This window comes from Gadus chalcogrammus, chromosome 21, assembly GCF_026213295.1.
Source record: "Gadus chalcogrammus isolate NIFS_2021 chromosome 21, NIFS_Gcha_1.0, whole genome shotgun sequence".
Classification (NCBI taxonomy): domain Eukaryota; kingdom Metazoa; phylum Chordata; class Actinopteri; order Gadiformes; family Gadidae; genus Gadus; species Gadus chalcogrammus.
The window spans coordinates 12,092,774-12,115,400 of record NC_079432.1 but is presented as its reverse complement, the minus strand read 5'-3'; the positions used below and the strand labels follow the sequence as shown (position 1 = coordinate 12,115,400).

General features: G+C 44.9%; 1 protein-coding gene across 1 annotated transcript; it reads right to left on the bottom strand.

The window, feature by feature from the left end:
- Window positions 1-82: 82 nt before the first annotated feature.
- On the bottom strand, window positions 83-21,790 carry si:dkey-206f10.1 (adenylate cyclase type 8). Its single transcript, XM_056581940.1, has 21 exons — window positions 21,778-21,790; window positions 11,776-11,960; window positions 10,631-11,362; window positions 10,009-10,158; window positions 9,766-9,896; window positions 9,249-9,360; window positions 8,801-8,928; window positions 8,299-8,457; window positions 6,592-6,826; window positions 5,927-6,106; window positions 5,185-5,285; window positions 4,094-4,295; window positions 3,790-3,897; window positions 3,279-3,436; window positions 2,945-3,026; window positions 2,372-2,530; window positions 2,097-2,243; window positions 1,405-1,497; window positions 1,047-1,161; window positions 754-956; window positions 83-298 (listed from the first exon to the last, which is right to left on the bottom strand). The coding sequence occupies exons 1-21, from the start codon at window positions 21,788-21,790 to the stop codon at window positions 83-85; spliced, it is 3,609 nt and encodes a 1,202-aa protein (XP_056437915.1).
- Window positions 21,791-22,627: the final 837 nt, after the last annotated feature.

The following is a 22,627-nucleotide window of genomic DNA, read 5'->3' as shown; positions in this document are numbered from 1 at the left end:
GAAGAGGGAAAAAAACACACCATTAAACATGGTATTTTCAGATTGAGATGACCCCTGACACTTGCACCCTGAGAGAACCCCCTCAGCAGTCAGAAAGGCAGGGCAACACAGTCAGGCTTGGATTAGGCTCCCTCTTCTTCTCCTTGTTCCTGGCCTGCACCAGCCCAAACACCACCTCGGCCAGGGTGTGTCGGGCCCCGGACCGCCTCTTGTTGAGTCTCTCTTTGCGGCTGTGGGAGTTCCTGCTCCGCATGCTGCCGATGAAGTAGGTGCGGACCTTCCCCTTGGACTCGCTCACCTGAAAGGACAGGCACACCGAGAGAGTTAGCCTCCCCTCGCCTGCAGATCCGATTTGTTTTCATTAGGTTTATAGTTATTACGTTTGGAAGGTCTCATCATGAGTAACTCTTCAATTTACCATGGAGTCATATTAACGGTACGAACAAGAAAATAGTCGCTTGGATGTTATTTGATCCTTTTATCATTGCGTTTTTAATGTTCTGTGCGCTTGTCTTTTCCTGTTATTTTCACAGATGTGCCTTGCTACCTATGGAATTTCCCTTGTGGGACAAAACTCATAAAAACGAAATGAACACTCGTAACACACATAAACTTGCACAGCACTGAAACTATGCATAAGCTCATTTAACCCCCCTCATTAATGATAATCAGTTGCACAAGGCATTGCTACTGTGAACATCCAAACTCATTTCCTCCAAGTTCTTCCCTCGCATTTTCACACTATCAACTCACCCCCTTGACGAAAATCTCCCCCCTCAGCTCCAGCACAAAGCCCCAGTCAGCCAGTAGTTTCTTGGTGGCCTCGGGCACTTGGATGCGGCCGTTCACCCCGGTGCTGTCCATGCGGCTGGCCAGGTTCACCGTGGTGCCCCAGATGTCGTACTGTGGCTTTGTGGCCCCGATGACCCCAGCAATCACCGGCCCATGGGCGATGCCTGGTTCATTTTTTTTGGGGAAAATTGTAAGATGATGATGAAGGCAATATGTGTGTGTGTGTGTGTGTATGTGTGTCATCCACCACTTACCCACACGTAGCTGGAAGTTTTTGCCCGCGTTCCTGTTAATCTCCTTCAAGGTCTCCTGCATGGCTAGTGCGAATAGAACCAGCTCACTCAGGTGGTTCCATTCATACCTCCTCCCCTATGAGTGAGTGAGTGTGTGTGTGTGTGTGTGTGTGTGTGTGTGTGTGTGTGTGTGTGTGTGTGTGTGTGTGTGTGTGTGTGTGTGTGTGTGTGTGTGTGTGTGTGTGTGTGTGTGTGTGTTGCAAGTGTACCAATGTGTTGTGAAACAAAAGAGAAAGACGAAAGCGAAATATATGAAAATGTTTAGGTGACCTTCAATGACGAGTCAATGCATTATTTCACTGAAGGCTGGTGATCCCACCTGTTTGTCTGGCGCCAGACCAGAGGCAGCCATGTAACAGCTCCCGATGGTCTTTATCTTCTCCACAAAGTGGAAGTAGGACTCCTCCAGCAACTAGTCAGTAGACAAACACGAGTCATGCATTTGAACAAATGAAACGAACGAGAGCAAACAAAGATGTACTTAGAACATCAGGAAGGAAACCCCATTAATGTCTATAGATGAACGATGAGTGGAGAGGGAATGGTATATGTTGAATTAGCAACAACGGGTATTTGTACTGAAATTAACACCTTATATGATCTCTAAATGTATCTCAGAACTGCCGCAATGAAGGCCTCTCTTGTACCACACACACACACACACACACACACACACACACACACACACACACACACACACACACACACACACACACACACACACACACACACCCCCACACACACACACACACACACACACACACACACACACACACACACACACACACACACACACACACACACACACACACACACACACACACACTGATACACATAAGGCGAAGTCTAGCAATGCATGAGGCCATAGCATAGACCCTTGTTATAATCAGGGTCAGTTTGGTTTATCGTTGTCCGTGTCCCTCTATTGGTGATGTGACCCTGCAGTCAACCTGCTATGCAGCCCCACAGCCTGAACCACCTTCGGGGTTTGACCCCAAGGCGTTTGTTCACCTCGTCAAAGCCAGCGATGATCTCGTTCAGCAGTCGCAGGCAGTCCACCCCTTCGTGTTTGATCTCTTTTTGCTCGTAGTAGTCGTTGAAGCCAGCAATGGAGGCGAACATCACGCCCACTTCATCGTAGGACTGGGAGTAGAGCTCCTGCATGGTCCAATTAAGACCCTTGACTGAGATACATCGTGTTTGAAGCCAGCTTGAATGAGGTGTATGGGTTGTAGCTCAATGGCAATGGGGAAGGGAAGCTCATGGTTGCAGTGTTGTTTGTGTACCTTGTCATTCTTGCCTCTCTCCAAAAAATGTTGGGCCACGTGTGCTGGTAAAATGTTGTGTAGCAAACACGCATTGTGTTCACGTAACTCCCTCATGTCCTCTACTTCCTGTTGGGCTTGCAGGCGCCACAGGAAGTCCAGCCTGGCCGTGGCCTCCCACTAGAGAATGTTGAGACACAAGAAGAAGAAGAAGAAGAAGAAGAAGAAGAAGAAGAAGAAGAAGAAGAAGAAGAAGAAGAAGAAGAAGAAGAAGAAGAAGAAGAAGAGGAAGAAGAAGAAGAAAAAGAAAAAGAAGAAGAGACTTCAACTGTGGATATACTCACATGGTTCTAGCTGTTTTATGATATAACAGTGTCATAATCATTATCACCATCATCATCAATATCATCATATCATCATCATCATCATCATCATCATCATCATCATCATCATCATCATCATCATCATCATCATCATCATCATCATCATCATAAGTATATTAAGTTATATATTGAAAGTCTGTGACGTTTTTAGTAACAAATAAAAGAGAATCTTGATCAATCAAAGCAAGTTTGAAACAGAATCCAACAATACCTGCCGTCCATTGTAGGAAATAGCGACCAGAAACATGGCCATGAGAAGAATTGAGATTCCTTTTCTCCGCAGGTAGCTAGACCTGTCATTTAGAAGAGTAGGCAAGGATGGAGGGTATAAAAGTAGTCAGAAGAAGTATTATGCTATATTTGTGATTATAAGAATTGGAAGAAAATTAACCTAGACTAAAATAAATAGTTTGTGTCTTGTCAGTTGGTACTCCATTTCAACTCAACCACTCTGTCAGTTCCACTGATGTTATTCCCAAAAGGGAATTATGTTATTCCAAAACACTTAAACTGAAACTTGATTAAAACCATCAGCTGCCACTGACCTGTGCAGTGTGTCTTGGCTGAGCATGTTGAAGGCCAGGTGAATTAGACAACAGTTTGCAGCCATAGCCAGCAGCAACATTGCCAGCTTCAGCTGGGAGTTGAGACGCAGGAATACTGCGCAGGTCACCATGGCGATCACCCCGCTCAACACGAAGAACTGTCCGGTCAGTCGAGCAGGAGGGAGGGAGGGAGTGGGAGAAGAATCAAAATGAATATGAACTGTGTATTTTTTCAATTATTGAGGTCGGAATACCTTTTTGATTAATATATTGACGAGTTAAAGTTATACTTCACATATTCAAAATTGGACTTGAAACAAAGATCAACCCCCAAAAACAGCAATTGTACTCCTGATGTATTACTTTTTTTTTTTTTTTTTTATGACGTAGATTGTCTCAAAATAAACATTAGTTATTCAAAAATTAGATTATTTTATTGTGATAGGCAATTACAGTAATAGTCCCAAAGACACATCCAAACAGGGTTCTGTTATTGTGCCTGAAGACTTACCTCTGGGTAAGTGCAAAGGCTAAGTGGTTGTTGGTTGGGGGAAGCAGGGCTGTTTCTGTCTGTGACCTCAGCCAATGCTGGCTCCTTATCCCTTATAATGCACCACATCTGACATAACACACAAAACAAAACAAAGCAAGCAAAAATAAGAAAACTCTATATCTTTTTATGTCAACTCCCTGACCTATCTCAAGTAATAAAATGCCTCCCTGTTTCAAATCGAGAATTCTCTTATAACATCTTTGCAAACTAAATTCCAACATTTGTGGGGCAGACCAACAAGCACACCACACTCTCTCACCACCATGTCGAAGGAGGCCAGGCCAAAGTGGATGGCGATGGCGGCGAGCGTGAGCAGGTTGCGGGCGCTGTTGTTCTCGTGGATCCAGCAGCAGGCCTGCTGTAGGGCCCAGGGGGCCCGGCTGAACTCCTCGGCCAGGGCCAGCAGGAGCAGCAGGAGGTAGGCCAGCAGGAAGAGGGAGAACTGGAGAACGGCTGGGTACTGCCTGCACAGCAAAGGAGTAGGAGGTGGAGCATGGAGGAAAATAAATACAAACAAGATTCAATATGCAGGATGTTATTTACAAGCGAGCTACAAGTCAATATTTGGAGGGAAAAAAAGCACTGTGCTCCTCAGCCCTCCCTCTCCAAACACCGCCCAGCCTCAAAAAGCAAGGCTTGCTGAAAAAAATTAACCCGACTCTTTATTACACTGCTACAGAGTCTGAGCAATAAGCTAGATCCATGTAGTCTTAAAGCTACTGTCCATACGACAGAATGTGTTTTAGAGCCCTCTTCAAACAAAATAAATTGCATTCTGTGCCTTATCATTTTTAAATCTGCAATACATTACATTTCAACAAGCTCAACTTTAAATGACCAAGACATAGCTGTAGTCAATGCTGATCGATCGTTATATCAATAATGTTATACTAACCCATAACTATTTATTCTACAAATTGAAAATGCTGGGCAGCGCATACCTCTGTCTTTGTTTACATGAATCTTACTATCGACACTCTCTCTCACCCTCCCACTCACACCACCCAGCCAGCCGAGCTACACTACTTTTTGTCACAGTTGTGCAGCATGCTAAATTGGAAGGGCTGAACCTTAAAGAGTGCGACTTTAATCATAATTGAAATAGTTTGACACAAAAGTATGATTTTTTATATAAACGTTCACACACAAAGGGATGTTGTTTGGAAGTGTAGAGATAATGATAAGGGTACACTTTAATTTACTTCAACATAACTTAATATTCAGTAGTAATATTAAATATTATTGTTTACAGAGATGTTGTTTGAGCATAACGGCAATTCAAAGTGCTTAACAAGTATCGATACACACAAGAACAATGAATACGCTGATTGGTCAGTGCGGCTGTCTGTCTACCTGGGGGCGGGGATAAGGGCCTGGGCAGCCATGAGGAAGAGGAGCATGATGAAGGAGCAAACCAAGTTGGAGTTGAACATTTCATCTCTCATCTGGGAGAACTGGGGGGGAAGAACGAACATGAGCACGTATTGACAAAGACACAACTGAAACTCAAAGCACACAAAATATTCCCACAAAATGAACTTTTTTTACAATTCAATTAATTGTTACCTAAATAGAACATTTCATACAAAAATAATAATAGTTAACAAAATAATCAAAAAAAATATATAAAATAAAATAAAATAAATAAAATAAAGTAATTCATAATAATTAACAATCGTGAAAATGCCATAATGAAGCAATGAAACTCCATCACACTGGCTTCTTGTAGGCCATCTCAGGCTGATCGATAAGTACAGAATGGAGCCCCCACCGATCTCTCCACCTCCCCCCTGTAGCCTTACTGCTAGTAAGACTGCTCCAAAAATGAGGTTCATATCACACCCATCGATCTGCAAATAATTCTTTGTTCACAATCACCCGAAGTGTGTACAGTCGCATGGCATAGCCTATTCACAGCTGGAATAGACAGAGACTCTCATTTTATAGCATTTAGCTCCATCACCCCAGTGCTTGTCTACACTGCCCAGCACTCTGCCCCCGGTGTCCAAGCCTGGTACTGCAGTGTTTTTCCCTGTCACATGACAGTCAACAGGAGTGGTATACCTCTATCTCTATGTAACAGCTCTGGCCTTACCTTGCTCTCGATGTGTGTGTCCTTGAAGACCAGCGTGAAGGGGGCGATGTGCTCCTGGTGCATGCGGTCGCCGCTTCGCACCTGGATGGCGTGCTGGATGCGCCTGTTGATCTCCTTTGCGGTGGACTGGCGCGGGTTGGGCAGCTGGGCCAGGGATCCATTGGTGAAGGAGGCCAGGATCTGGAGCGAGGGTTCAGAGGCCTTCATCATGGGTTCATGTCAGAACATTAGATCCAATTGTGTTGGATGATGGAATGAAACTCTAGATGAAATTCGTGGCTGATGTGTAGAGTGAATATATTGAATTAACCGGGCCAATCCAAAGATTGACATGGAAAACATATTATAGGGTAATCAAAGGGATACAAGCACCACCTTCCAAATTCATTTGTCAGTTATGGATGTCATGTTGCCTCTACTCTGTATATAAATGTATTTGAACTGACTTTGATCGATAAATCAAAGAGCTTCCCTCATATGTTCCCACAACAGCACTGCAACAAGTAAATATTTGACTGACAGGTAGTGTTACTCATTAATCAACACAGGAGCACAGTGGAAAAACAAACCCCATAATAAAGACAGTTGGACCTGAATCCATATTGAATAACTGAACACAATGCATGACTCTTTCCCATCTGCATGATGTCCTGCCTGCTACCTACACAGTTCATATCGGTGATGTTCCCAAAGGGCAGCTCAGGGTTCCACGTGCGGCTCGCCTTCCCGGTTTTGGTGCGCTCCGTTTGTTCGAGGGGGGTCCCATTCTCTTTAGGACAGACCAGGAAGGTGTCGATCTTGTGCTTACGAAGAAACTCGCTCCTGTCCGCTCCGTGTCCCAGCTCGGTCTGGTAGACCCCGTCCAGGCAGTCCAGCGTGGCCCGGGAGATGTGGATGCGTCTGGACGGGAGAGGGAGAGGAGCAGGGTGGAGGATGATGTGGTAGCATGAATAGCATGATAAAGCATACAAATACATTAACAAAACCTGGCATAAAATCACTCATTTAGTATGAGGTGGTTTTGTTGTCCAAGGCGACATACATTGAGGAATAGATACAAGACACTCAGGAGAAAGTATTGGTTGGGTATCTTGTTAAAGGATGCCAAGGTGAGTCTGTGTAGATCAGGGAGGTTGAACTCCCTTAAGGTTGTGGTTCATAATAAACCAAATCTCGTATCCATCAGACACATTATGTAATAGCAGAATATCTTGGGGGCAAAGGGCCTGGGCCGGACACCAAACACTGAGCGGGGCGGAATCACCTTCCAGAAGGCGATTTCTACATTGGTGTACATACATTTATTTCTACAGTGGCCAATAACATAAGGGGGTTATTTGAAACCTTTACAGAAACCTTTGATAAGAATGTTGGTTTCCCTTCAGGAAAAAGTATTCTACTGTTGTGCGCATTTGTGGCCACTGTTAGCCATGCGCATATAGATTGCTGCCTCCAGCAACATGATTGCTCAAAGCAATAGGAAGTGTCTGCTTAACTATAAGGGGCCTAGTGGCCTAGTTTAGCATCTAGAGTCCCCCCAAAGTTATTGTGGCAACTACAATGTGGGAGTGTGTGTGAATGATGGCTCGTTCAGGCAGCCTCACCTAGCCTAAGTCAGACTGATTGGAGCCTGGGGCTGGGTAAGGCTGCCCACCCGTTGCCTATTGAGTAATAAACGTGCACAGGGTACAGCAGCCATCACCACACACTCAGTGAGAGATCTGGGGGACCCCCGTTAAAGTCACCTAGGGGGAGCCATCTAGGTGGCGGGCAGCACGCGCAATGTTACACACAATGCTACACAGCCAGTGTAACGTGGCCTGGTGCTCCATGTTGCCATGCAGGAGATCTCACTCTGAGTGTGTGTGGTGATGGCTGGTTTAACCTGTGCACGTTGATCTCTCAATCCAAATGCCCCAGGTGTGCAGCAACACCCATTCCCAGAGTCCAATCAGTCTGACTGAGTGTAAGTCTGACACCCCACATACAACTATGAATATAAAAACTAATTATGCCGTTTTTTCTCCTCAGATTTTTGTATGCCTACTCTGATGTTGTTGTACGCAGGGCTGGAGTTGAGACTACCTTGCTGGAGTCCAAATCAACTCATTGGTGAATCAAGTCCGATCCAAGGCCGAGACCATTAACCTTTACAGCTGTGGTTGTCCTCAGCCACGCAATTTCAACCTGATGAACATTTGCTTCAAATAATTTAAATCCTCAACATATTAAATGGAATCACTGAATGAAATATCACTACACTCAAACTATACTGCATAACATCAATCTACAGAACACAGCAATAGGAGTCATCTTTCACAGTGACCAAATTGTTACGGACACAAGGCCCGGCCCTCCGGTGCCTAACCCACCCAGGGATGCCTCCAGCCTCCAGCATGTTGGCGATGCCCACGTCCCAGGACCAGACGTCAAACTGCCACTTCTGCAGGCCCAGCACCCCGCACAGCACCGAGCCCGAGTGGATCCCGATCCGCATGTCCACGTCGTGTTTGAGCTGCTGCTTCACGAGCCTGAGCGGGAAAATTGAGGAATACTGTGTGTTGATTAAGAGACAAAGGGTGACGTCCCAACTTTTTAAATTTCCTTTAAGCATGTGTCTGAGGCGAAGTGTTACCAGGCTACAGAAATAAAGATAAGAGCCATCAGCAGCTAAGAAAGATGCTAAGAGATGATGTTTCATTTGTTATCTTTACAACACTATTGCTAACCATCGCTTCGGCAAATAGATAGACATGCACAGACGATTCAGATCCTGTTCTTTCATATGTTCAAGACAAATTAGGTGGAGTTATAAGAGGATGACCATGACTTCTCGTCATGGTTCTGGATGTAGCCGATGGGAGAGGGCCTTACCGGATGGTGCTGATCATGGCCAGGCCCATTTCCACGCAGTAGCGGGCGTGGCCACGCTGGGGCTCAGGCACCCCGGACACACAGTAGTAACAGTCTCCTAGGATCTTTATCCTCATACAATGGTTTTCCTGTTCAAAGATACAAAGAAACCAGCAAAGCATTGATAAGGCTGACCTGGTGAGGCCTAAATGTAATTTTTAATTTGTTGAAATGAACTGATTACATTTGAGTGCGGTATCTAATAGGAAACCATTTTCTTATGTTGAAGTTCTCTCACTTTTTTTATAAACATATTTAAGCATGCCTTCAATTAACTGGATTCCCGATTTTTTTATATCCTTATTTTATAATCATATTATAAGCTTGTTGCCCACTTAATTAAAAAGGACCTCAACTGGTCTTCCCATAACTATGCTATGCAACCCGATGTAAAGAGCCGTATCCATACCTCTGCCAGCCGATCGAAGCGGCCAAACAGTTCATTGAGTACTTTGACCAGCTCCTGAGCAGAGAGGTTCATGGATAACAGGGTGAAGCCCTTGATATCAGCAAAAAGGATACTGCGGAGAACAGAGACTTCATTAATGTGAGTGTGTGTGTATGTGTGTGTCTGTGTGTATGTGCGTGTGTGTGATTGTGCGTGTGTGTGTTTGTGTGTTTGAATGAATGTGCGTGTATTCACAGAGAGAGAGAGAGAGAGAGAGAGAGAGAGAGAGAGAGAGAGAGAGAGAGAGAGAGAGAGAGACAGAGAGAGAGACAGAGACAGAGAGAGAGAGGAAGAGAGAAAAATAATGTGCATGTGTGTTTGTATGTGTGTGTTTATGCACATGTGCGTACAGTGGTATGAGTAAGTGTTTGTGCACGTGTGTGTCCATCAGTGTGTATAACCGTGTGCTACTGTGTGCTACTGTGTGTGCGTGTTTGTGCATGTGTGTGTGGTCGTTTGAGCGTGTGTGTAAATATACCTGACATCTTTGTACTGGTGGATATAGATCTTGTGAAATTCCTGTGTACTGAGCTCATCCTCTAAAGTGCTCATATCAGCTATCATCTCCAAGGCAACAAAGGAAGGCAGGATGGACAGCACCAGACGCTCCTGGTTCAGATCAGACAGAACATACAGCGACTGAATGTCCAAGTCGGTAAGTGATAGATAATCATGGACCTATCTTATTAGGGTAGGTCCCCCAGGCGGGCCTCCCACCTACCTGTCTCTGGTTCTCTATCTCCAGTTTGAGGCGGCCCTCGATGCAACGACGGGTCTCAAGAAAAACCTGCCGTTGGGAACGGTCTGTCAGATAGTGGATGAATAAGCCTGCTGTGTTCATCCCAAAGTAAAGCAGGCCTTTGGCAAACACCTGTGTGGGATAACAATAAAACACAGTCGCTAATCCATAACAGTACTCCGTCTGAATGATGAACAACTGATCTAGATGGGATCCAAAGTTCAATTTCTGTATGTCACCAGAATAAATCTGTGTGCAGACCTTTTGCCTTTCGCCACCTGCTGCAGGAGGGGATCTAAAGTCTCAGTTATGGTTCCATGTCGACGCGACGCAATGACCACGCAGACGCTTCGACGCAGTCGTGCACCTGATTTGGTTCTGCGTCAGGTTTTAGTGAGCGGACCAATCACAGCCCTTGCTGCTGCGGCGCCTCGACGCAAGGTTAACATTTTCTGGGAGGCTCCCGTCAGGCCCTTGGACGTAATGGTTCCGTAGACCCCCTTGCGTTGCGTCAACGTGGAACCATAACGAAGCCTTCAGAGTAGAGGTAGAACTAAATCAAAAGACGACACGGAGCACCACTGTCCCTCCAGAGGACCCCCACCTGTCTCAGAAGCAGGGCGTCGTGGTAGCAGTGCACCGCCTCCGCCCCCAGGTGCAGTGCCGACGTCAGGGCGCCGGCGCACATGGCCCACAGCAGGGGCAGCGGCAGCAGCGTGTACGTGGCGAACAGCGTGAAGAGCACATACCCCGAGGGGTCCCGCTCCAGCCCGTACCCCAGCCCCCCCAGCCCCTGCGTGGTCTGGGACAGCCAGCTGGCCAGGCCGGCGTAACGGAGCCACCGCGGCGATATGGAGGCCTTGCAGGTCATCACCACCACGCACAGGGTCACGGCGAGCGCCATGAAGAGGGCCGTGAGCCACCCGCGCAGGTGGTCCGGCACGGCCTCCGGCGCCAGCGCCAGGTACAGCACCAGGATGTGGAGCTTGGCCACGGCGTCGATGACGTTGGCGACGGCCAGCGAGCTGCGGCGCTGGTGGGACAGGTGCTGCTGGTACAGCTTCTCCAGGTCCCCGGACTTGAAGGTGTGCCTCAGGGTCGGGATGAAGACGCTGCGCACCGCGTGGCCCCAGCGCACAAAGAAGTCTGCATCGCTGACGTAGCCGCCCGCCAGCGGGCTGGCGTGCGGGCTGGAGGAGCTCTGGGGGACGGGGAACACGCGGACCGCGGAGGAGCGCCGCTTGGAGCCGCGCGAGGCCTTGTCGCGGATCTGCCGGTTGATGGCCTCGATGTAGGCGTCGGTCACGAACATCTTGGGCGCGGGCTCCACGCCCACCTGCAGAGCGGAGCACGTGCTCACTAACGGCCTCAGACGGGGCGACAGTCCAATGACGTTTTCAAAAGCAGCTACATGAACTGGAACACTTTCTCGAGAATACAACGCGCCCATCCGGGGTGCAATCCGTTCAGGGATTTTTTCTTTTTAAATGGTTTTATTCAGATCTTTCCAAATATATAGCTACTATATATTTACTACTATAGCTATAACAATGAGCCACTAGAGGCTGCTCATTGGAAAACATGTGAGTGCAGGTTTAAGCTGTAGAGTCATACATTTACAAATCGGACACAGACACACCAAACAGGAATCACAGGGCTCTTGATATTTTCCCTAAAATGGTTTAAAGTGAGGTCTGTGGCTGTCCATCTATTTATGTGAGGTTGTTGTTTGTTGTTGTTTTTATTTACCTGGACATTAAGCTCCTTCTGGATGATGATGTGTTTCACAGCTTTTTGCCACATCATCTTTTTCCGCCGAAGCCCTGGGGACAGCGGGATGATATGGCAGGTGGGCTCGCAAAGCTCCATGGGGGAGACCATCTTAGTCTCTGCAAAGGTCACCATGATGATGACCTTTAGCTGACCCTTCAATGCTGTAGGTCTTAGCTCAGAAGATCAAAGTAGGCTGAGAAGAAAAAGGGGAGACATTATCATTGTATGTAGCATACCAACATAGGTACAATATATCGTATATTAATACATTTGCTAAATTAACACCCTAAAAGACATGGCATTATACAGCAGTTCTTTATGTTTTTTTGCAATTGACAAGCTATGTAGCAGAGTGCACAATGTATTACAGATTAGGTTAACGAAAAGGACCATTAAAGAGGAAAGAACATTAATGATGAACATACATGGAGTTCATTTTTTAAATGCTTTGATGTTATTTATATGGACCTTTTTTACCCTTATACCTCAACTCTATACAACTCTATTTTCAACTCTATACATAAATCCTGTCCCCAACACTGGCATAAATAATAACAATACATAGCGGTGAAAAGAAAATGTAATTGTAGAACTTGTACATGTCAGTGTATCTGTGGGCCGATCCACGTGCCTACTGCCTACACAACAAGCCTTAGGGGGCTTTTGCTTGCAACTGAGCGGGTTGCAGGTCAACCCCTGAGCTGCCTAATTCTCAGAGATAAACTTTCTGGCCTTCTGGCTGTATTAACGTTGGCCCTTTCAACAACCCCCCCCCCCCCCCCCCCCCCCCCCGCTCCCCCCTGACACACACTCATGTACTCCACTGTCCCACGACTAGTACATATGTGTTCACAAATGCACAACCAAGTTTAAGTTTAAGTGAATAATGGAAAGTCATCCACACATGTTCCCACGTTTGACCAGCCATGGTGATCAGGAGAATAGCTGCTGGTATTTTTTCTGCCTTGGCTAGTGAGTGCACTTGGAGTATCTAAATAGTTGTATTTAGATGTTGATGATGACTCAAAGTTCTTGACAGACTTGCTGTTAGTTGTCTATTTGATGCAAGGCAGATGGCTAACTACCGCAACATAAACCTATTAGATGTAAAGATGTATTCGCAACAAGTCAGCTATTCGCAATGTATTGTCCTTGCACAATCAAAAAAAGGGCCATGAAACATGGGATCATCCAAATTGAATAATTGATGGAGCATAAAATAACATTGATTACAATAAAATATCCTCATGCTGTCATACATTGTAGCTGCAAGAGACAAGAAACAATAACAAAAACAAACCTGCATTCTGTACACCACGTGTTTCCACTGCTTATTTCCGAATGCCAGATGAAATAGTGGATATCTATCTTGAAAAGTAACCTGTGCATAATCCACTTCTCCTGAATCCCCTTCAGGATGAATAAGATACATTTATTGTGGAGAGTTGTAGTTAACCACCTGCGGCAGTTGGGAGAAACTCATAAGGTCATGTCAAGGGATTGCTACAAAGAAGAGCTTCAGGAAGGAGTGGTCCAAAGAGGATTACCTATAGTCAGCCGCCACTGTCACTCTCCTGCTAACCCATCCCTCTCTCTCTCTCTCTCTCTCTCTCTCTCTCTCTCTCTCTCTCTCCCCCCCTCCCCCTCCCTCCCTCTCTCTCTCTCTCTCTCTCTCTCTCTCTCTCTCTCTCTCTCTCACGCCTTGCCGACCATTCAACCTGTATCTATATTGTCGTTTATTGCTGAGTTTGTTGTGCTCACATCCCATCAGATCATGCGTATCTTTGTTAACGGCTGTTGTTGAACAAATGCACTGTATCAGCCTACAGTGTGCGCTCTGATGCAAGCGGCAAATTGCACATTTAATTGGGACTCAATTAGGGATTTGCGTATCGATTTGATAACGGTTTCTGTAGCCTTGTAACGCACACACCACGGCTGGTCGTACAGGTTTGCAATGTTTTTGCAATGTGTATGTAAGTAAGTAGATCAAGACCAACTCCACACACAAACACAAAGAAAAACAAACACACACACACAGAAAAACACACACACAGAAAAACAAACACACACAGACAAACATACACACACACACAGAAACACACACTCACTCACTCACTCACTCACTCACTCACTCACTCACTCACTCACTCACTCACTCATTCACACACATAAAAAAAACCACACAGAAACTCTCTCTCTCTCTCTTTCTCTCTCTCTCTCCCTCCCTCTTTCCCTCCCTCCCTCCCTCTCTCTCTCTCCCTCTCTCTCTCCCTCTCTCTCTCTCTCTCTCTCTCTCTCTCTCTCTCTCTCTCTCTCTCTCTCTCTCTCTCTCTCTCTCTCTCTCTTGCCAAAGCATTTGACAAACATAACAAGACCAAGAAAAATTACAAACACAATTATGATAATATAAAATTCACAACATAAACAATGAATACATTATAAATACCAAATTAGTTCATAGTCAAAAATCGTTATCTCTCTCACTCCATCGCTTTCTTTCTTTCTCTATCCCCTCTCTCTCTATTTCTTTCTCTCTGTCGGTCTATCTATCTTTCTCTCTCTCTATATACATCTATATTTATATCTATATTCATATTTATATATATGGCCTAGCTTATGAGTTAGAAATGTCTGTAAGAGTACATTTTATTTGGTCAATTAATACTAAGGGCTTTAAGTCCTTATTGTTATATTTAATGGGAGTTGATCAATGTATGGACCAATAAGGACAATTAAGTGGCAGTAATGATAATATACTGAAGGAAACTCATCTACAAAACGGTTTAATTTTAAGGGGCTTCATCCATATGGTTCAGGACGAGTCACATGGTTAGGTAGTGCAAATTACTGGAAGAGGGAAGGAAACTTGGATAATATATTTACACTGGTCCACAACAGCGATATACTCTCATTGGATACTTTGTCTTTCAAATTGGCAATCAAGGCTTTTCCTTTGCTTTGAAAAAAACTGAATTAGTAAAGAGTGTTAATGACTCCAAATGGGAGGTCGGGAGGGTGAGTGAACAAGATAAAGTGATTTGCTTCACAGAACAGCATCAGCATGAACCTGTAGTCTCAGCGGACCTTAGCTAAGTCAAGCCCCTAAGTCTCCCTTTGCTAATTGTGTGCACAAACAAGCAAAGCACAAAGCCCCCATAAGACTGACCCTAATGAGCTCCCATCTGTCTGTCCCACATCTATCCCAAGGGGGCGTGCAGAAATATGTACAGCCAGAAATAGTTGACATTTTAAGCATTGAGACAACTCATCTTGCAGATGACAAAATGTTTTCTTGTATTATTTTAAATATCCTACTTACAGGGGCCCTTACTTACACCTAACTATCCATTAACACTTAATAACCATACCTACCTTGGTCTCAAGGAAATAATTGAATACCTATAACAGGCTATGGAAATCCACATTTAAGCTTCTATAGGTTGCAGCATAGCCTTTAGACCAAAATGAGCCACGGGAATGTGGAAGTCCTCTTATGGTTCACGCTAATTGTATTTAGACTGACCAGTAATCATCTGATTTCCAGCAGCATGCATGTCAAACCAGCCAAGGGTTCATCCACATGGCTTACGTGCGCGTGTACACTCTACCTACGGCGTTCATTAGATCTCTGTGTGAAAGCCTAATGTGCATTGGCCTGTTCCAATGTATGCGTAGTAGTAGCACCTTCTGCTAGAACAGAGAAGGGATGCCACGTCATACTGGCAGGGGCCCTTGAACCTGGCATCGCCTGTCATGTGTCGGGTGAGGTGGCGACCGGGTAGGAGGCAGATCCGTGCCAGCGTTGAGATTCAACTTGTTTACATGCACATGCAGACCTGGGCCCCGTTTCCCGAAAGCGTCGTTAGCCTAAGTGGATCGTGAAGTGCGTCGAAAGGGCATCGTAGAGTTTTCACCGCGTTTCCCGAAAGCATCGTGGGGAACGAACGTCTTGAAAACGCTCGTAGCTAACGAGTACTCCAGGGGTGCTCGTAGGTACTCGTAGGACGCTAAGAGCATCGTCAGATATAGCCTCAGTGGCGACACCATCGGACATTCCGTCTATTGGATGCGTTTTATTAAAACGCATTGCGCCTTTATGTTCTTAGTTTGGTAATTAATAAAGATTATTAATTAATTTATTAATAAAGATGTTAAAATGGCCAAAATAAAACGGGACAGTCCAGAAAATGTTTGCGCAGGCAGGGCACTCAAAATGTGTGAGAGAAAGTGGGGGGATTTGTGCAGACTGACATGGCTACTCATAAAACGTAGCATAAAATAATGTAACAAATAAATTAAATTAAACAAATTAAAAAAAATAAAAAATAACGAAATAAAAGAAATTAAAAAAAATAAGAAAATAAAAAAATTATAAAAAACAAGCAAAGGAGCAGGCAAAAGGCTGGGATATGGTGGGGATTGGTCACGTTGACGGGAATGTTTAGTGACATGAGGGAGGGTGGAGGGGGTTAAAAAAAAGTCTCAATCACTATTCGACGCGCATGAAAACCAGCCGCGTAGTTATGAGGGAGGCCGTCCTCACACCGATCTTCCTCATCGTCATCGTCCTCAACGTCCTCCGGTTCAATCAATGCCACCCCAGCCTTAGCTGCAATGTTGTGCAACATAGCCGTCACACATATCACGGCGCATGACTTGGCCGGAGAAAACTGGAGCCCTCCGCCTGACTTGTGAAGGCATCTAAAGAGCAACTTCCACGTCCCGATCGTGCGCCCAACGATGCACCGGGCCAGACGGTGGGCTTCGTTGTATTCCTCATCATGGACGTCTCCCGGGTTATTCACAGGTGTGAAGAGGAATTATTTAAGGGGGGAAAATGCCGTGAAACGCACAGTGCATTCAGGATTAGGACTGATATATGTCGGTTTAAGCCTAATCAATTGTGTTTTAATGTCTTTAGCATTCATATAATTGCAGTCTATTTTTTTCGTAGGCTACTCTGCTGTTGTCCTTGATGGGGATATATTTTAACCCTTTTTAACACAATTTTCCTGCGACATTCCTGCGTCTCCCCCTCCTACGGAGCCCATTTCAGCACCGTGTCAGTAGACAGTTACAATCCTACGACGTCGTGAGTGCAGCGAATGCGCGTTCACGTTAAGAGGAGTTTCGGGAAACGCTCCAAAGAAATTGACGATGGATCGCAAGATCCATCGTGAGAATGATCGTACGAGCGTGGATCCATCGTTATCGGGAAACGGGGCCCTGAGACAAATACCAAACAAATACAAATACCAAACCCCCATCATCAGATGTGCAAATCATCATCGTCCTCATCCTCGTAGCCTATTCCAACAACCGTTCAATAAAAATGGGAAATTTATTGGCCCAGATGAATTTTCAATATTATTTACAAGTGCTACTTTCATTAATGTACATACCAAACCAAAGTTATGTTGATTATCTGGACTTCAAATCCTTTCTTCATGTTCTAGCTTGATTATAAGGGGTCAACTGCCAAACACTAGGTTTGAGTGAGTCAAATCCTAATTCATAATCAGTAGCATGATGACTTCAGAGTGTTAATAATAATAATAATAATAATACATTTAATTTAGAGGCGCCTTTCAAAACACTCAAGGTCACCTTACAGAGCATATAGTCATCATACATTTAAAAAAAATAAAATAAATAAATAAATAAATAAATAAATAAACATAAGCAATAATAAATAAATAAAACAAAAACTAGACAAAACAAAACAAAAAAACAATCAAAACAGTGATCAGTTAGACATTGTGTGCGAGTTTGAACAGGTGAGTTTTGAGTTGTGACTTGAAGGTTGTAATGGTGTCTGACTGTTTTATGTGTGGGGGGAGGGAGTTCCAGAGCCTGGGTGCTGAACAGCTGAATGACCGGGCACCCATTGAAGCGAGTCGTGATGTGGGGATACATAGTAGTCCAGCAGAGGTTGAGCGGAGGGAGCGGGAGGGAGTGTATTCTTGGAGGAGGTCGCAGAGATAACTGGGGGCTAGGTTGTGGAGAGCTTTGTAGGTGAGGAGTAGGGTTTTGTATTGGATGCGGTAGTGTACTGGGAGCCAGTGAAGTTGAATGAGGACAGGGGTGATGTGGTCAGATGATTTGGTGCGGGTGATGATCCGGGCGGCTGAGTTCTGAATGATCTGCAGTCTGTTGATGAGTTTGGTGGGGAGTCCGGTGAGGAGGGCGTTGCAGTAGTCTACGCGTGATGTGACAAATGAGTGAACTAGGATTTCAGTGCTGGATTGGGTCAGTGATGGGCGGAGTCTGGCGATGTTGCGGAGGTGGAAGAATGCAGTCCGGGTGATGTTGTGAATATGGGGTGCGAATGAGAGGGTGTTGTCCAGGATGACGCCGAGGCTCTTGACTTTGGAGGAGAAGGGTACTGGGAATCCATCGATAATTATGAGTGGAGCTGGGGTGTGTTGTGATTTAGTGAGGGTGGATTTGGATCCGATGAGCAGGGCCTCGGTCTTGTTTCCATTGAGTTTCAGGAAGTTCCTGCTCAACCAGCTCCGGATCTCTTCCAGGCACGTGATGAGGGAAGTGGGGGGGATGGCAGCGGTGGGTTTGGTGGAGATGTAGACCTGTGTGTCGTCAGCGTAGCAGTGAAAATGGACCCCATGGTGACGGAGGAGTGTGCCCAGCGGGAGGAGGTAAGTGGTGAAGAGGAGTGGACCCAAGACTGACCCCTGGGGGACACCCAGTGAGACACCTGAACACCCAGACTTGTGGTTGCTTAGTTGAACAAATTGTTGACGGCCGGTGAGGTAGGATGTAAACCAGGAGAGTGCAGCACCAGTGATCCCAATACCAGCTAGGCGGTCCAGGAGCAGAGGGTGGGAGATGGTGTCGAATGCTGCGCTGAGATCGAGGAGGATGAGAATGGTGAGTAATCCAGAGTCGGCTGCAAGGAGGAGGTCATTGGTGATTTTGACTAGGGCTGTTTCAGTGCTGTGTTTTGGACGGAAGCCAGATTGGAACGGTTCGTGGAGATTGTTAATGTCGAGGTGGGACTGTAGTTGTGCGGCAACCACCCTTTCAAGTGTTTTGGAGATGAAAGGGAGATTGGAGATGGGCCGGTAATGGTTAAGGTCAGTTGGGTCAGCACCAGGTTTTTTCAGGATGGGAGTGATGGCAGCCAGCTTGAGAGTGGGGGGTACAGTACCAGTAGTGAGGGAGGAGTTAATTATGTTGGTGATCATGGGGGAGATGGACGGAAGACATGCTTTGACAAGGGAGGTGGGAAGAGGATCGAGCTGACAGGTGGTGGTTTTGGCTTTGCGGATGAGTTCTGAAACGGTCTGTTCTGTTACTAGGGTGAAGTCAGAGAGGGAGCTGATGAGAGGTTGGCCAGAGGTGATCATCCAGGGTGGGTCATCAGAGGGGGTGCGAGATGAGGCCAGTTAACATAGATGCAACTAGCTGAGAATACCATTTGACGAAGTATGACTCTTATTTAACAGAAGCCAAACAAAGTTTTTCCAACAACAATATTAATAGATATTGCAATTATCATAGCTATTATTATTCAGATGAATCATCATGTTCTCAGTATTAGTAGGAGCAATAGTAGGCCTAGTAATAGCCAGTTGTAGGGCTAGTAATGCTATTGCTTAGGCCTTTATTAAAAGCGATTAACACAATAATGATTGTTTACTTAGAACAAACACGACACAGATTCACTTTACTCTGACACCTTTACTTTTAACACCCTTATATAACAAAGTTTCAATGACAATAAAATATTTTTATTTTCATTGAAATAAAATATAAAATATTTAGGAATTAGGAGGAAAGATGGCTTAATATCATAGGCTACATCCATCCTTCAACCTGCTTCAGGTACATCGCTCTTTGCTATGTAGGCCTATGGGAGTCAGTACATATGAGTATATATATATATATATATATATATATATATATATATATATATATATATATATATATATATATATATATATATATATATATACAAATACAAGTATATTATCTATTTTCTTCTTACTATTTTGCCATTTCCATGCATCTACTTGACCTTATTTTACAAACACGAATGGAGTTCCTGCAATAGATACTGCGCAGTGCGCACCCATTTTTGTGAATCAGTGACGGTCGGCCCAATGTAGTAGGACCAGAGATTATTTGTTGAGCAATGAAGGCAGCCCCCCCCCCCCCCCCCCATCATTATAATATTCCGCTTACAGCAAAACAGACAGGAAAGTAGTGCTGGAGCTGCTAACCGACTTCATATCCCGGATACTTATATTAACCCAACATAGACTTTCCGCATACTGTTTCATTGTTTTAATTGCTCTAATTTCATGGTGAGTATAGTATGTGTCACTTGTCTGCCAGTGAACATTTAGACCCGTTAACTTTAGCATGGTTAGCATCCTCCTAGCTACTATGGATGGAGTAGTCTGTCAGAATTAGGTTAGTCTGTTTTATATGGGTTAATGTAACGATTACTTTGAACTGAATGTCAATAGAAATATACTGCTAACCTGTATTTAGAATATGGATCGAGCCCTTCTGCAGAAATAATTTTAAGATTTGTCAAAGGGAAGGGTCCCTGGGTGTGTTGACCGCTTTCAGGGAACGATAGAAGCTTCAGCAGCCTTTACACTTTTGTGTTTTTCCTTCATCTTATCCTACTATTCTCGCTGTTGCGTGAGAGTGATTCAGTGCCCCGTTGAACGTTATTTTGGTACATGGTGTTGAACATAACCAATGTCGGATATTGCACAGGCCAAAGGATATCCTGCAGGTTTCCTTGTTTCGAGCGCCCGACGTGAAGGCTCAGTTCGGGGCATTGTTGCTCCATTGGTTCCCAGCCTCGCTGACTCTGGAAGAGCAACGCCGCCTTGTGCCCAACATCGAACATGACAGGTCAGCAGAAACATTTTCGATTTCTATTTTTTTTTTTATGTTAAAGTATTATTGCCATCAGAATGCACTGCAGATTGTCACGTGTACGTAAACATCTATGCCTTTGATCATGCTCCTTGGAGTTGAGCATCGATAAACAAATGTTTTCTCGTGTTTCGCAACGTTTTACATTACATCACGTCTGAACTCCTTGACTTGTCAATCAGCTATGTGGCTGAATAGTTAACAATCCCACTCATTCTCCCTCTCTCGCTCTCTCTCCTCTTTCTCCCCTCTCTCTCTCTCTCTGAGATAGAGGGGGCGAGGGACTGGAACTTGGGTAGGGAGATCTATTGTGTTGGTGAGATGTTTATTAATGAGAGGGAGAGGCAGAAAGAACAGAGCTACTTAAAGGGACTAATCTCAGTGGTTGATCCAGTCCACATTGGTCAACAGAGGGGCATGGAGAAGAGTCGCGACCTATTGCTGAACAAAATTTGTTTTCTAACTTTTTGCGTGTGATTTTTTTTGAATGAAAAAAACTTTTCATCATTGGGAGTTAATTGTCCTGGACATTTTTTCTGTATGCGTGTGCTTTAAGTGTTGCCTTGTAGCCCAAGAGACGGTAGAATACAGCAACAAGGAGAGTTTGGGAGGAATCAGTTTAGTGAGTCGGTCAACGTCAGCTCAGCAGTTTTATTTTGTTGGCTGTTCTTCCTCATATAGAATTTGTTTTTTTTCTCGATTGAGTCAAGCTGTATTGATTTGTATGCTATTCAGCCAGGTCTTGCAGGGTTTCACTTTTGTAGTTTCGCTTGCTTCATCAACAGTTTCAGTGTAGGTCCTGTTTCTGCTGTAGTGCAGGAGCTTTTCTGTGTGCCTGGCTTTTGGGTGTCTGGCTGTGTTTCGGGTGTGGTTTGGCTGTGTGTGTGTGTGTGTGTGTGTGTGTGTGTGTGTGTGTGTGTGTGTGTGTGTGTGTGTGTGTGTGTGTGTGTGTGTGTGTGTGTGTGTGTGTGTGTGTGTGTGTGTGTGTGTGTGTGTTGTCATGCCACTGCCTGTGCCTGAAGCACCGGCCTCGCGGAGGCTGGCACTGGACTGTCGTACCATTCTGGACCATCGCGTTGGCAAAGGTGGGTGTGATGGCTGGTGCGTTAACCCCCTCGCTGCATTCCGGCCGACTGACTGGCTGTTCTTTGTTCAGCCCTGGGATCAGGAATACCGCGGATGTCTATTGAGTTTCCATATTATGAAAATGTATTTGCGCTATGTCATTTATTTGGTTAATTCTTTTTGAGTTGCGGTGTATTGAAGTTGGTTTTGTTTAAACAATTTATGTCCGTCAGTTGATTTGAGCCTGATGTCAAACTTCTCAAGGATGTAAAAAGTGATATCAGACTTGATTGTTCTGGTTGAGTTGTATACTACATTGGACCTGAAGGGCTTAATGGATTATTTATCATGATATGTGCTGACTTGATAATCTACCCTGGTCCATAATGCGCATTGGTGTTGCCAGTACTTGGGAGAGCTAAGTTTGGCCAAATTTGTGGTTGTCTTTCAATTGGCAAAGTGCAATATTCATAAACATAAACGGTGTTGGCGTCTTTAAAAAAGAAAAAAAGCAATTTTCTGCACTTTGTGAAAGTCATTGATAACCAAAACAATTAGCAGAATTTTAGCAAAACAAGACAAAGGTGTCTGGCCACAACTGGTCTTGAGTGAAGAGATGGCCGTTACAGTGCTGCAAAGGGAATAATAATTAGCACTGCATCAGCTCTCAATAATGGTTTTGGCCCATTTAAATGAGTGCGATCGAGCAGAGCAGGCCAGCGCTTTTTCATGTTGATGAATTGCAAGTGCTGACAAAAGTGCTTTTGGTCGTTAAAAGGGTAGCTGGATGTGCGTGCGTGTGTGTAGAAATTAAATGAAGGAACAATTTCTAGATTATTTTGGA

Coding starts and splice junctions, on each gene's coding strand:
- si:dkey-206f10.1 (XM_056581940.1), bottom strand. Junction 9,361..9,765: donor CACCAGTACAAAGATGTCAG/GTATATTTACAC, acceptor TGTTCTCCGCAG/TATCCTTTTTGCTGATATCA. Junction 6,107..6,591: donor ACATCACCGATATGAACTGT/GTAGGTAGCAGG, acceptor CCCTCGCTCCAG/ATCCTGGCCTCCTTCACCAA.